This window comes from Ursus maritimus, unplaced genomic scaffold (genome assembly GCF_017311325.1).
Source record: "Ursus maritimus isolate PB19 unplaced genomic scaffold, ASM1731132v1 scaffold_2, whole genome shotgun sequence".
Classification (NCBI taxonomy): Eukaryota; Metazoa; Chordata; class Mammalia; order Carnivora; family Ursidae; genus Ursus; species Ursus maritimus.
The window spans coordinates 70,233,329-70,248,973 of NW_024424452.1; the positions used below are offsets into that span (position 1 = coordinate 70,233,329).

The following is a 15,645-nucleotide window of genomic DNA, read 5'->3' on the forward strand; positions in this document are numbered from 1 at the left end:
ACATGGTACTATATATAGAAAACCCTAAATGTTCCACCAAAAAAAAATTTGCTAGAACTGATAAACAAATTCAGTGAAGTTGGAGGATACAAAATCAACATACAGAAATCCATTGCATTTCTATACACCAATAATGAAGAAGAAAAATTAAGAAAACCGCCCTATTTACAACTGCAGCAAAAATAATAAAATACCTAGGAATAAACCTAACCAAAGAGGTGAAAGATGTGTACTCTGAAAACTATAAAACACTGACAAAAGAAATCGAAGAGGACACAAACAAATGGAAAGCTATTCCATACTCATGGACTGGGAGAATATTGTTAAAATGTCCACACTACCCCAAGGAATCTACAGATTTAATGGAATCCCTATCAAAGTACCAACAGCATTTTTCACAAGACTATGATAAACAATCCTAAAATTTGTATGGAACCACAAAAGACCCCAAATAGCCAAAGCAATCTTGAAAAAGAACAATCCAAGATTTCCATCCAATCGCAATCCCAGATTTCAAGATACACAACAAAGCTGTAGTAATCGAAACAGTACGGTGCTGGCACAAAAACAGACACACAGATCAATGGGTCAGAATGGAGAGCCCAGAAATAAGGTCACAGTTATATAGTCAATTACTCTTCAACAAAGGAGGAAAGAAAATACAGCGGGAAAAAGACCGTCTCTTCAACAAATGGCATTGAGAAAACTGGACAGTTACATGCAAAAGAGTGGGTCTGGACCACTTTCTCATACCACACACGAAAATAAACTCAAAGTAGATTACAGACATAAACAGGAGACCTGAAACCCTAAAAATCCTAGACAGTCATGTCTCTGACATCAGCTGTAGCAACATTTTTTCTAGATCGGTCTCTAGATTGGCAAGAGAAACAAAAGCAAAAATAAACTAGTGGGACTTCATCAAAATAAAAGCTTCTGCACAGTGAAGGAAACAACAAAACTGAAAGCAGCAGCCAATGGAATGGGAGATGTTTGAAAGTGACATATGCAATAAAGGGTTAGTATCCAAAATATATAAAGAACTGACACAACTCAACACCAAAAACATAATTCAGTTAAAAAATGGGCAGAAGACATGAACAGACATTTCTACAAAGACATGCCAGGGGCACCTGGGTGGCTCCATCCGTTGAGCACCTGACTCTTGGTTTCAGCTCAGGTCGTGATCTTAGGGTCATGAGATCAAGCCCTGCATTGGGCTCCGGGCTCAGCGGGGAGTCTGCTTGAGATTCTCTCTCTGCTTCTCCCTCTCCACCTCCCCCTGCTTGTGCTCTCTCTCCAATAAAGAAATCTTTTTTGAAAAAAAAGACATGCAGATGGCCAACACACATGAAAAGATGCTCATCACTGATCATCAGGGCAACGCAAATCAAAACACAATGAGACACCACCTCACACCTGTCAGCATGGCTAACATTAAAAACACAAGAAACAACAGGTGTTGAAACGAATGTGGAGAAAAAGGAACCCTCGTGCACTGTTGGTGGGAATGCAGATTGGTGCAGCACGCTGGAAACAGTATGGAGGTGCCTCAAAACATTAAAAATACAATTACTGCGTTTCCATTAATCCACTAGCAGGTATTTACCCAAAGGATACAAAAACACGAATTCAAAGATCTCTGCACCCCTGTGTTTATTGCAGCACTGTCTACACCAAGACCAATATAACCAACAACCCGAGCGTCCTTGGATAGATGGATGGATAAGATGCGGTGCATAGGCACAATGGAAGGTTATTCCCCCAGAAAAAAGGATGAAATCTTGCCATTTGCAACAGCATGGATGGACCTAGAGTGTGACGCTAAGTGAAATAAGTCAGGCATGGGAAGACAAGTACCATTTGGTTTCACTCATATGTGGAATTTAAGAAACAGACTCTTGGGACGCCTGGGTGGCTCCGTTGGTGAAGCATTTGCCTTTGGCTCAGGTCATGATCCCACAGTCCTGGGTTTGAGCCCTGCGTCGGGCTCCCTGCTCAGCGGGGGAGTCTGCTTCTTCTCCCTCTGTCCCTCCCCCGGCTCGTGCGCGCGCGCTCGCTCTCTTTCTGTTCCATAAATAAATTCAATCTTTAAAAAGCAGAAGGACCGGTAGTGCTTACCTGCCACAGGGTAGGTACGCAAGTCTTAAGGAAAGAGCCATAGATTTCTTCCAGTTCTTGGGTGAGGATGATCTCTCCTTTTATTGCAAGTTGAAGGTCTTTCAAAGATTTATGCACAACCAATAAGAACGTATCAAACCGTTCAATTTCTTGACTCAGAAAGGTCAGTAAGGCGCAATGAATGAGGGGATCATAGCCTGGATTTAAACAAAAAATGATGTTAGTTTTCAGATAAAATGAGGCTTACATGGAGCAATACAGGCTTTGGAACTCAAAGGAGCTCCATGTGTCCAGATGGGGGATTGAGATGCATTTTTTTTTTTGGCCAAAACAAACAAACAAAAAACAAACAAAAAAACAAAAAAGCCAGAGCCTGGGGCAGGCTCTGGGGCCCTCCTGCCTGGGTCACGACCGCTCAGCGCTGCTTCGGCCGTGTGAACACAGGCGTGCACACGCGGGAGTGAGCGAGCACGGCTGCAGGCCAATGAGGACTGACTTGTGCGCGCTCAACCTGGGATGTCATATAGCACTTATGCTCCAAAAATACTCTTTCTTGTTTTTTTTAACCACTAAAAAAACATAAAAACCATTTTTGCGTTCAGGCTGTACGAGAAGGAATGGTAGCTGGATTGGCTGCAGCCCTGGTTTGCTGACCGTGGTCCAGACTCAGCGACAGCACGGACTGCATAGGCTACTGCTCAGCATGGGGTTCCCAGATGAACTTTCTTTCGAGGGTTAAAATATGGATGTGGAGAATTTAACCGGGCTGGTTGCCGCCGCCCCCTTTGGCCCTGTGTGTCCTCCCCCGAGTTCTGAGTCAAAGGCCCCTCTGAACCCCACCGCCTGCAGAGCTGCTTTGCAACAAGGAGGACTTCCTGCCCTCTAGTCTTGGGGCCACGACCCCCCTCACCTCACCCCCTCCCAGCCTCAACAAGAACAGAAGCAAAGACAAAGCCACAGCCTCATTTTGTCGTCTGCTCCCCATCTCTCAGCCTGGAGAGAGATTCCGCTCTCCCGCTCACTCAGGCTTCGTATTTCTGAACTCCCTTCAGTGGGATCTCCACTCTTCCTTCCTCTTGCTGCCAGAGTCCTTCCCTGGGGTCCCCACTCACGTCCTGTGCTTACCTTGGATGCTTTTATAAAGAGACTCCCAAATGGGGCTGGACATGAAGCACTTCAAGGTGCTGGGAGTTCCAGAACATTCCTCCTTCTCCACAGACATTGGCAGCCGCTTTATCATGTCGGATAAAATTTCCATCACCAGTTCGTCGTTACTCTGCTCACCACTGCAGAAAGAATTAGGAGGAGAATGAGCTACAGATCTGTCTGAACAGGGAAAGCCCTCTGGTGGGTCCCACCTGAGGGCCAGCACAGCCTCCCTGAGCCACAGAGCCACGGGACGCGGACGAGGGCATTCGCTGCATTTGACAGAGGAGGCAACTGTCCAGTGTGCTGCAGGCATTTACAAGAACACACGCATTTTTAAAGTTTTAAGATTTCCTTGTCAACTACGCATCCCCTGAATGCGCGTGCGTGAAGTGCCAAGAGCGGGAAGAAGAAAAGCAGCAACCTGACGGCGCGGACACGAGTGAGCGGGACAGGCGGCTCCCCTGCCGACACCTGCGTGGATGGGGACACAAAGCCAGGAAGCGCGGAAGCTGGAGGAGCTCTTTGAAACCGGGGCTCGGGATGGTGATGGCACCTTCCTGCCGGGAGCGGAGGAGATGGCCACGGGGCGCACCTGCTTTGTGTCCCGCTCAGTGACTCTAAATACCGGCAGGGACGGGCTTTCAGTAACAGCCCGGGTCACACGCCCGAAGGAGGGTCGTCCTGGAAGGTGAGCGATAGTCTGGGAGCCACAGCTGCGCACAACGCAGTAGGAAAACCCTAGTTTTTGACTTGCGAGTAGGGTTACTCGGTGGGATTCTTCCAGGCTGCCTTACGAGGATTCAAAAGATCAGATGACTTCAATAATATTGCAAACATCTCCAAAGCGCAAATGTTTGCTAGCACCGAGGGGGTCACATCGAATGGGACCGATCTTTCAAGTGCACTTTACACAGAGAAGTTTCTGGTACATTTTGAGTAAAGGGCGCCTAACTGTAATAATCATAGCGTCCCAAAATAACCAGAGGGACCTGAATAAACCGGTTTCACGTGCTTACGAGAAGCAGCCCCTTACAATCATCTCGTCTCTGACTGGTGTGTTTGTTAAGACTAAAAGTACAGAATTACTACTTAGAAGTGTCGGCTGTGCGGGGAATTTAAGCTGATGTTCTGGGGACATACTGGAAGGTTTCCAATGACGTCCTCCTCTCCGTGTGCAGCTTTCCCTCTACGTTGTACATAGTTAGGATATATTCACTCCGTCAGTGAAATGAGAGCTCAGGTCGGTCTATTTTGTGTCCGTGGGATGACCTTGGACGAGATCACCAAATAACCAAAGCCCTAGTGAGAATCCAGTCAGATAGCATCTTAACAGGAGTTTCGCAGTCCAGAGAGACAGGAAGACCTGAGGAGCACAGGATTCCTATGGGTTCAGAGGTTTGAGAGTTAAGTGGAAAAAAATACACGTGTATATTAAGAGCCTGTTAGAAGGTGGGGGAGGGCCAGTCAAGTATCCCCCAGACTGAGAAGACCTTTTCCAGAGTTTTTCTTCGGGGTAACTCACTGACAGGAGGGACTCCGTGGATGGAAGATGCTGATGGTTCACAGCTCTTCTCCACAAAACCCAGGCCTCAACCCAGCTTTATAGAAGGAGGGGCCTTGTGGTGAGGTCACGGGGTAGTTATCTAGAGTGGGGCCCCCTGCGCACCAGGGGGGAGACCGTGGAGGCCCCGGCTATCCTGCAGAGCAAACGGAACGTAACACCCAGTGTGTGAGTCTGAGTCCGTTAGGGCACACGTCGTTGGAATCCAGGCATGTGGGTAATGTGACTGTCACCTCACAGGCTGCTGGAGTTGTTACTGTCTTGGTGACAACTCTGATCGGGGTTCAAGGGATCCTGTGAGTGTTGCCAACAAGAAGCAATTCGTGTTGTAGTTTAAATTTCTGTTTATTTGCCTGGGGTTTTTCCAACCTTAAGCACCCTGAGAAGGCAGACTCACACATCCTGCCCTGTGACGCCCCTGCTCCCTGCTTAGCATCTCTCAGCGTGGGGAAGGCTTAGAAGCTGGTGTAGACGAGACTAACAGAATCAAAATCATAGTAACAGTAGTTTTGTGTTGAGGACTCTGTACATATTGGTGTTTTCACTATTGGTGATATTTAAGAGATTTGGGCTCTTAAAACCTGAAGATCAGCTTTGTCACTCCAACTTAAAACACATGATTGAGAAATTGGTTTAAATTTACGATTTTAGGGGTGCCTAGGTGGCTTAGTCGGTGAAGTGTCTGCCTTCGGCTCAGGTCATGAACCCGGGGTCCTGGGATCAAGTCCAGCGTCGGGCTCCCTGCTCAGTGGGGACCAGGTTTCTCCCTCTCCCTCTGCTGCTCCCCCTGCTTGTGCTCTCTTTCTGTCAAATAAATAACATCTTTTTTTAAGAAAATAGGGGGTGCCTGGGTGTTTCAATCAGTTAAGCGTCTGCCTTTGGCTCGGGTCATGATCCCAGAGTCCCAAGATTGAGTCCCACGTTGGGCTCCCTGCTCAGTGGGGAGTCTGCTTCTTCCTCTCCTCCCTGCTCGTGCTCTCTCTTTTGCTATCTGTCTCTCTCTCTCTCTCAAATAAATAAATTTAAAAAATATATAAGCAAGTTTAAGATCTGGCATATTTGTTTAATTATTAGATTTATAAGGCTTATTGAAGACTCGAGAGGGTTTGGGAGTCAGCTAGCTGAAGTATATTAAGTTCGTAATGAATATTAGCATGTCTGAAAGTGTTTAAGTTTGTTGATGGAACCAAATACTATTCAAAGACCTTTTCAAAATGCTTGTTAAAATCTGTTAGACTTGCAAATTGAAAAGCCAAACTTACATAAGGAACTCATATTCTGAGCAGAGCCCTGCTAGACACTATTACTATTTCTAATTTAAATTTGATGAACCGGAGACAAAAGACCTCATTGGCATCCCCAAGTTTGCAAAGTCAAGTGGTGGAGCTGGGATTTGAGCCTGGAGCCAGTGAGGAAGGAAGAGAGGTGAAGCCCGTGCGTGCCACCTGTGTCCTGAGCAGATCTGAGTGAGCATAGCAGGGACACACTTCGTTGGGGAGCTCACACCAGGTGGTCGTGGCCTTGACACAAACGACCTTATCTTACGCTTACAGGCTGATGAGGCTGGAGAGTTTGGGTTGAGAACATCTGAACTTCATGACGGCCTTGATGGGTAGACAGGCATTGTCTAGGTACAGATAAGTAGAGTAAGGATACTGAGCAGTGTGACTAACAGAGGCACAAGCCACCCAGGCCTCTAAGGACACAGCGAGCTTCTCTTGACCAAACAGTCCTCTTACTTATTATGATAGGTGTCTTTCCCCGTCCTAGAGAAGGAAAAGTGACATTTCACACTAAAACAAAGTCAGTTTAAAAATGCCACTCACTGGGTATAGACCACTCATTCCACAAAGATTTATTGAGTGCCCACTGCGTACCTCGTAATTATATTTACGTGTGTGCGCGCACGCGCTCCTAGCTGTGTCTCCTCGCCTCTGTGTCATCTGCAGAATTTAGTCTCTGTATTTTTAGACTGTGTTTTACATTTTACGCTATATTTTAGACTTATTGATCCACAAGTTCGGCATTGTATCTCTTCAAGTTATTAATTAGTCATTTAATATTTAATTCTTGCCTATGAATGTTCTGTAATTTCCGACTAAACGTTTTTCCTGGTGAGCTCTTACCTGACCAGGAGGTGGGTGGTGGTGGCTCTTGGTTCCATGGCGATGAGACTGTCGACGAACTCCTGGCCCTGGATCTCCCTGCAGCGTCGTACGGCCTCAGGGTGCAGGCCTAAGAGGTCCGGAGGGTCGTCGTCAGGGAAGGACTGGATAATGTGTATGCAGTCGCCGATGCTCGCAGATCTGGGCACTGACTGAGGTATCTGAAAATTTAACCACTTCGTTAGTTTTTGCCCCGAGCGAGACCTATTTTCCATAAGACACTGCTTCCCATAAAACATATACAGAAGGCTCTTCTTAGTTCTAGGTGCCATATTCTAGACACTTCTGTCAAAAGCGACATCTGGGACTTTGCTTGCAAAGTGCGGTTGTACTGATCTGCTCAATAACTTTCCTGTTGGGAAAAGAGAGACGTTAAGGGCCAGTGGGTGGCTTCTCACCACCCGTGTCTCCATGAACCATGCCTCCGGGGAGCGGATGCGGTCAGGCCCTCACACACCAGAGTACTGTGGTGAGACCTGGAGAGGGAACGGGACACTGAGCTGAAGAATCCTTCTGACCACTTGGGAGGTGGGAGATGGGCAAAATGCGGGAACATGGTCAAAAGGTGCAAAATTCCAGTGATACAATAATACAATTTTTAATAATTGACAAGCTCCTTACTGGGCGCGGGAGAGCTTCTTTCCCATCCACCAGCAGCATCTCCCGGGATCAGCCGAAGCCGGTGCTGCTCCGTAAGGCCGACTCTCACAGTCACATCTAACTGGGAGAGCCTGTGCCTTCAAAGCCCTACTTAGCGATGGTGATGAACGTGACTATCTTTGACTCCATCCCTTTGAAACACGGAGCCACTTCTCCTCTCCTGGAATGGAGGCTGGACTGCGTGGCTGCTTCTTCCCACAGAACGCGGAGCGGAGGGGACGGCGTGTGGCTGGGGACCAGCTCGTACACGGTGCCGCAGCCTCGTTTCTCTCTGGTGGGTTGGTTGCTCTGGGGGTAGCCAGCTGCACGACCCCGATCCTCAGACACCCCTATCGATGGTGGTCGGGAGCCACCCCCGCGCTGCCCCCCGAGGTCCCGAATGTGGAAGCACTGAGGCTTCTGGCCATCAGTCCTGTGAGTGGCTTGGAAGTGGCTTCTCCCGCCCCAGGGAAGCCCTAATGACCGCAGCCCAGCCGACGTCTTGGGCGTAACTCCCGGGGAACCCTGAGCCACCACGACAGCTGAGCTGCCCCGGGGGTATGTGCTGGTGCACCTTTATTGGAGAAGATGACAAACTGATTCCAGAAACTCAGAGTTCAAAAATGAACTGTATCAGCTTGGTCTGAAACGGACAGAGACAGTAGAATGTGGAAAGGATGTCAGACTGCAGTTCGACTGCAGAAAGGAAGGTGCTGAAGAAACTGCTGAGCCATAAACATGGGCCCCTTTCTATAGAATTGGAAGGATGGCGCAGAGGGCAGAGCCAAGAGCCCGGTGCATGGGGACAGGGACCTCTGAGGGCTCCCAGGAAGTGACACCGGGGTCCCAGGCCCGGAGCTGGCGACCTTCACCCAATAGGATCGCAGAATGTGTGGGGACTAGGGGCCTTCTGTTTGGGTCTCTTCAAAGGGACAGGTCTATAGAGGCACAGGGGTTTGCACAGGGGAGGTGATGGAAGATGGATGTATCTGGGTGCTCGGATGCTGGGTGCATAAATCTTCACAATGGCATGATGAGGTCAGGGAACTGCTGTAAATCGGGATAATCGAGGACACAGAGGTCATATCCAGGTCTTCTCTGGCCTTGAGAGTACGGATGGATAGATGAAATGTTAACTGCCAGAGTAACGCTGAATTATTTCTGGGAGACTAGAAGTTAATAGGGACGCCTGGGTGGCGCAGGCAGTTAAGGGTCTGCCTTTGGCTCAGGTCATGATCTCAGGGACCTGGGATCGAGTCCCGCATCGGGCTCCCTGCTCAGTGGGGAATCCGCTTCTCTCTCTCTCTGTCCCTCTGCCTCTGTGTGTGCTCTCTTGCTCTCGCTCTCTCACTCTTGCTCTCTCTAAAATGAATAAATGAAATCTTTAAAGAAACACTGGAAGTTAATAAAAGCCATTGAAAGGGAACATTAAAATTTCTTAGAATTAAATTCTAAGAACATTAAAATTTCTTAGAATTAAATTCTAATTAATTCTAAAATTAAAAATTCTAAAATGCAGACTTTAAATAACGTAACACCATTCAGGTAAGCGAGTGATGTGAGGAAATACATTTTCTTACCTCGTCACTGGAGAAACTGAAATCATCTCTCAGCACTTCAGGATTACAAAATTTGTAGAGAAGGGTGTTCAAACATCGCCTGTCCCACGTGTCGGTCACCCGGCCACCATAAATCACTTCCCCAATCAGGTAGCGCAGTGTCGGCCACGAGATACTGGACCGTGTGCTCAGGGCATTTTCCAAAATCTTGATGGAGACCTTTAGAAAATCCACCAGTTTTTATTATTTCAGAACATGTCTGTAGCTCACTGGAATGTATTAACATAAAATCATCATTTCTCAAACAGCCATGGATGTTTTCTCTTTAAAAATACAGTTGACCCGTGAACAGCAATGCGTTTGAATTATGTGGGTTTTTTCACAGTCCTGTGAATGTATTTTCTGTTACGATTTTCTCAATAACATTTTCTTTTCTCGGGCTGACTTTATTATAGGTACACAGTGTATCATACATACAACATACAAATACCTGTTAATCAACTGTTGTTGAGGTTATCGGTAAGGCTTCCGGTCAATAGTTGGCTATTAGTTATGTTTGGGGGGGGGGAGTCAAAAATTGTAAGTGGATTTTAACCACACAGGGGGTCGGTGCCCCGATCCTGCATTTCAAGAGTCAACCATAAACGGAAATAGCAAGAGAAATAAAAATACTAGGATATACATTTTCATCCATTAATTCTTTTTTGTTGTTGCCCTGCAACTGGGCAGTGGATCTCTTATATACAGTCTTCTTCTTATTCCCTCATTAATATGCATGAACATCATTTTACATCGTTGACATGGATTATGTATCCTTAGTCCCGCGTTGACTAGAGATTTTAAGGCAATGCTGAATGTCAATGTGAGAATAGGCAACGTGACTGATTCTTTTTTTTTTTTTTTTTTGATTCTGGATTTTAATAAAAACAACTTTAGTGTTAGCTATTTAAAATATTTGCTACAGTTTTTTGGTGGTCTTTTCCATATTTAAGTAATCCCTTTTAATCCTGTATTTTGGAGTTCTTGTCAGGAATGGTGCCGGAATTCATAACAAAAGCCTTTTCTGCATCTACTGATGTGACCATGTGGCGTGAGTTATGGATTTCCAGATATCGAGCCATTCTCGGAATAACCCCTACTTGATCATAGAGTATTATTCTTCTGATTCATTGCTGAAGCCTATTAATAGGTTATATAGGATTTTTACATCAAGTTCTAAGTAAAATTAGCCTATTTTCTTACATATAATATTTTCATCAGTTGTTCATATTAAAATTATGGTTTCATAAAATGAATTGGGGAGATTGCCATCTTTTTCTAAGGTTTGGAACAGCTTAAGTAATATTTATATCTGTTTCTTAAAGTCTAGAGTAAACTAAGCCAGGAAACCATTTCATTCTGGTGTTATTTGCAACGTTTTGTAGCAATTGGTGTATTCAAAATTTCCATAATTTTTCGAGTCAATTTTGATAATTCATGTTTTCCCAGAAATCATTGGGTTCATACAGATTTTCAAAAACCAATTTTTGGATTTTTCCTTTCTACTATTTTTGTATATTATTTTATTACTATTAAAAATTATATTCTTTATTTTAGTTCCTATTGTTTTTTTCTAATTTCTTAAGATGAATATTAATTTCCTGCCTTTCTTAATAGTGAAGATATTTAAGATAGTAGTTTATTTTTTTCTGAGCATATTTTTGTACTGTTGTATCATTTTTGGTATGAAGGAATCTCATTTCCTTTGTGTTTGAGATATTTTGTGATTTCCCTTTCAATATCCTTTTTGATGAAAGAATTATCTAGAGGCATGTTTCTTAATTTCCAACTTAAGATCTTTGGGGCCAAGTTTTTATTATTTATTAGATTGTGGTCAGAGAACGTGGCCCATAATTATAAATTTTACTTTGTGGCCATGTTCATGGTGGGGTTTTCTAAGATCCTTAGTACATGAAAGAAATATGTACAGTCTGCTAGGGGATGCTAGGTTCTATACACCCCCGTTACTCAAGTCTGTTGATGGTATTATTCTAGTATTGGTCTTACTTTTGCTTATCAGAGCTAATTCTGAAAGACGTTTTTGAAACTCCCACAACAGTTATACAGGAATACGCACATATGTAATATACACGTATGTGTGTGCGTGTGTCTATACACACATACACGTGGGTGTACGCACACTACCGCAGGCTGTTCTCCGACGAATATCGAGACCACACGGTGTAAGCGAGACCACCACAGTTTGAATCCTGTCTGTTCCAGCAGCTTCCTCAGCCTCTCTGTACATCAACGGTCAAATGCGGAGAGTACCACCCTCTTCATAGGGCTGATGTGAGGCTCAGGTTAGTCAATCCATAAACCACTTAAAACCAAGCCTTTTCACAACTGTTGATCTTCACAAACTGTTCCTCTTTCTACCGTTTGGTGCTTTTTCAGATGAAATTCTATCTTGTCTGATACGAACACTGCCANTGTTGCTGCTGTTATTAGTTTCTTGGTAGTTTTAAGCTGTCTTCATTAATTTAAATGTTTTTCATACAAATTGCACGTGTCTGTTAATGAGGGAGTGCAGTCCGTTTACATTTCAAATGATGCCTGGTAACATTCCTTCCACGTGACTTTGCTACTATTTAGTGCACTTGGTTGTTTCTCTCCCTCCTTATTTTTGATAGTTTGACCAGACTGCTATTTTCCTTTTTCTTCTTTGCCAATTTACACATCAGAGTATTTCCATAACAGGTGATCTTTCCTTTCCTTGAAGTCCTATTAAAATAACATTTTTCTAATGGAAAGAAGACATCGGTGCCCCNNCCCCCGCCCTCCAAGGAAGCGTCCATGTTCCCATTTCTTCTTCTGCCCTCCCTGTCCTCACAGGGACTCCTCCCTGCACCAAAAGACCTTCCTCTCCCACCTCTAGGTTCTGCTGAGACAGGTTGTTATTTTTAGCTTAAAGTGACTAGAGGAATTTTTCTTGTAGTATGAGTCTTCCTTTTAAATAATCTGTATTTAGGGGGCGCCCGGGTGGCCCAGTTGGTGAAGCGTCTGCCTTTGGCTCAGGTCATGATCCCAGGGTCCTGGGATCGAGTCCTGAGTCGGGCTCCCTGCTCAGCGGGGAGCCTGCTTCTCCCTCCCCCTCTGTCCCTCCTGCTTATGCTCCCTCTCTCCCTCTCAAATAAATGAATAAAATCTAAAAAAAAAAAAAATAAAAACTCCAAAATCTGGAAATAGTAAAGGGGTGAGCACGGATCTTTTCCATGCCCCACTGGAGCAGCGTCTGACATGCTCTTTCAAGGCCTGTCGACCATCCCAGGAGCGCCTGCTCTTGTGCTGATGCGCTGTTCTTGCTCGGAGCACGTAAAGTTCTGTCAGAGCAGCTGCTGAAACTTACAGAAAACTGATGGCCCTGCACGTGGTTCTTTCTGAGGACAATGCTGATGAACTCTGTCCGAGAGAAATACAAACGCTGTCCGGCTCATAAAGCGACTTACGAACCAATAGCACAATTTTATTGCCTGCAGGGCATTTATCAGTTTGGGATGTAACTTAGCAATGGTATTTCATTACAATTTCTCTCCGTATTTACAAATACTTCTCCATATTTTTAAAAACCAGTTTTACCATCCTGCTGGTTCTTCTGTTAAAAAGTTAAAAAAAATAAACTTGTGATATGTGCTCACCTAAAAAAATCATGCGTGCGAAATACATACGTGCGTGTGTACAGGTGTGAAATGTGTATGTCCTTACGGGCTCTTAGAGTTTTCTGTTTCATTGCTTATGTTCTTTCTCTGGTCACTGGATCTCATTGGATAAGTTGTTTTTCTTGGTCTTGTCCATGGGGCTCAAGTCCCGGTTTGGGGGAGCTTTCATTGGCCATAGCCCTGCGTGCGGTCCACTGATGCTAAGCCTTGTGGGCTGGGACACAGCACTGGTCGGACCGCCAGTCCCCTGAGCAAACCCCGAGTTGCCTGACCACCAGCTGGCTGGCCGGGGACTCCTCCGAGTGGGAGGAGTCGTGTCCAAACTCAACTTCCCACAGGGCCCACTTCCTTTATGAGGGGGGCTGTGCGTAGAGCCCGTTCCCCACGAAGTTCCGAGCAGGAACCTGCAGACCGTGAGCCAGCTTGGCACCCACCCCGGCTTTCTCTCCCACTGGCAAGGCTGCCCTCACTTCTGCCTCACAAAGGGGGGGGAGAGCAGGAGGGGAAGGGTACTACAGTGCGATGATGTCACCAGCTGCTTCTGGCTTGAGCAAGCCTCTCTGCAAAATGCCAGAAGAAGGGCAGCATCCCATGAATCCGGGCCGCACCAAGTGCTGCCGGTAATGGCCCACGCTCTTTGCATGGCGACGTGCCCTGCTAACACCAGCCATCCCAGTCCCACCGTTCATTCCCCCTACAGATGGTTTAGGACAGACTTCTTAAAAACACCATCCGCAAGGGAAATGAGTTATATATATATACACAGAAATGAAATCATACTTTGTCTCTGTTATAACTAATTTTATTAATCAATCCTATAAATGTGACTATCTCTTTCTGAATCAATGATAAGAGAAATTCTTTACAGATCTATTCTTCGGATACATATTACCAAAGTGCCCCCCAGCAGCAGCATAAGACAGCCTCTGCTTCTCTGCATTTTTGTTGGTTTGTTTCAGCCACTGCGGGAGTGAAAGGTGGTATCTCATTTTAACGAGATTTTAATGAGCATTTCCTTGATTACTGTATTCGTCAGGCTTCTCCAGAGAACCAGTATGATGTACATAGTTTACTATTAGGACTTGGCTCATGTAATTATGGAGGCTGACAAATGTCAAGACCTGCGTTTGACAGCAGGAGACCCAGGAGAGCTGACGGTGTCCTTCCTGCCTGAAGGCTGGCAGGCTCAAGACCCAGAAAGAGCCAATGTTTCAGTTCAAGTCCAAAGGCCGGAAAAAGCCAATGTTCCAGTTCGAAGCATTCAGGCAGGAGATTTCCTTTTAGTTCTGGTCAGTCCTTCAACTGATTGGACGAGGCCCATCACATTAGAGAGAGTCTATTAATTTGAATATGAATTTCCAGAAAATACCCTCACAGGCATCCTCAAAATAATGCTTAACCAAATAAATACCTGGGGATCTTGTGGGCCAGTCAAGCTGACACATAAAATTAACATCACAATTACTAATGAAATGGAATACATTTTCATAATCTTATTGCCTTTTTGTATTTACACTGCAAATTGCCTAACCATGTCCTTTGCCTATTGGGGTATTTATCTTTCTCTTAATTTATAAAAGATTTTCATATAATCAGCATATTAGCCATTTGCATCATACACACTACAGGTATTTCCCCCCCAGTATATTGTTAGCCTTTTGATTAAGCTCTGAGTGGGGTTGGGACAAAGTGTGCCTGGGCTCAGATTCCCTGACAAACACCCAGAGTGGCTGTTTCATGTCACGCTCTGGTTGGGGGCGCCCGTGCACGCTTGCACGTACTCGGACAGGCAGCTGAGCGCGCAGAGAGCTGTGACAGCCGCTCGTGAGGCCCTAGAAGGGGTGGGTCTTGGGGGCAGATACCAGAGGCAGAATCAAGATGTTGCTCAGAAAGTGTTCTGGTGTCTGCTCTAACCTGGGGGAAGCTAGAGCAGGCGTTACCACCTGTTTACTTGAGCCATAAAAATACACCCGGCAATGTCAAGCAAGTAGAAGGTTCTAGATAGAGAATAGTGAAGAAAGACTAGGAAGCTACGTCCCCCTTTCCCGCAGTGGGTCAGTGCAAGCTCTCTTACTTTAAATAAATATGATAGAAACTGCAGACACGGTTGCAGGGGTTTCTCTGTGTCAGGCGCTGTCCTGAGAGTCTTGCCCATCTTAACCAGTCTGCCTCTTAGAAGCCCTTTGAAGTAGGTACTGGCGTCCGCCCTCCCTTCGCCCATCCTGCTTTTTTTCTTTTTTTGGCCAAGGGAACGAAGAGCCCGAGAGCCTGAGAGCTTGTTAGCTCGCCCACCGGATTAAATGCTTATACATCCGTAGGTGGGCGGCTGTGATCTGTTTCCAGAAAAGCTGGCTTCCCGGTCCACGTTTCTCCGCATTAGCCCTTGTCATGGAGTTCATTTTCTTAACGCCATGAAAATACTTAGTATCTGTGTGGACGCACACTAGGCAGTTTGTATCCTATTGTGATTTATTTATTATTGGTTATTTGGAAGATATCACACTTACCCCCAAGTCCGAAGAACTAAATTTATAAGCAATATTCCAGCCCAATATTCCGTAATTTTTTCTTTCATTGATCACAGCGTTGAAAACACATAAGCTGAATAAAAGTTTTTTCCATGACGGTCCACAGTCAGGTTTTTCAAGTACCTCTTCTGTTACTTCTCCGCTCCCACCATATCCAAAGGTCTGAAGTAAGTTACTTTTCAGCCCCTGGGGATTTTCCACCGCGATCTTTAAGACAGAGATGAG

General features: G+C 45.5%; 1 protein-coding gene across 1 annotated transcript in view; it reads right to left on the reverse strand.

Moving 5' to 3' along the window:
* The window catches only part of DNAH14 (dynein axonemal heavy chain 14), a 298,523-nt gene that overhangs the window by 19,439 nt on the left and 263,439 nt on the right, over positions 1–15,645 (reverse strand). The window contains exons 77-81 of the mRNA XM_040636128.1: positions 15,400–15,627; positions 9,216–9,413; positions 6,958–7,157; positions 3,247–3,407; positions 2,122–2,318 (exon numbers count right to left, since the gene is read on the reverse strand). Coding sequence (XP_040492062.1) covers positions 2,122–2,318; positions 3,247–3,407; positions 6,958–7,157; positions 9,216–9,413; positions 15,400–15,627 — 984 coding nt within the window. The remainder of the gene's footprint in view (positions 1–2,121; positions 2,319–3,246; positions 3,408–6,957; positions 7,158–9,215; positions 9,414–15,399; positions 15,628–15,645) is intronic.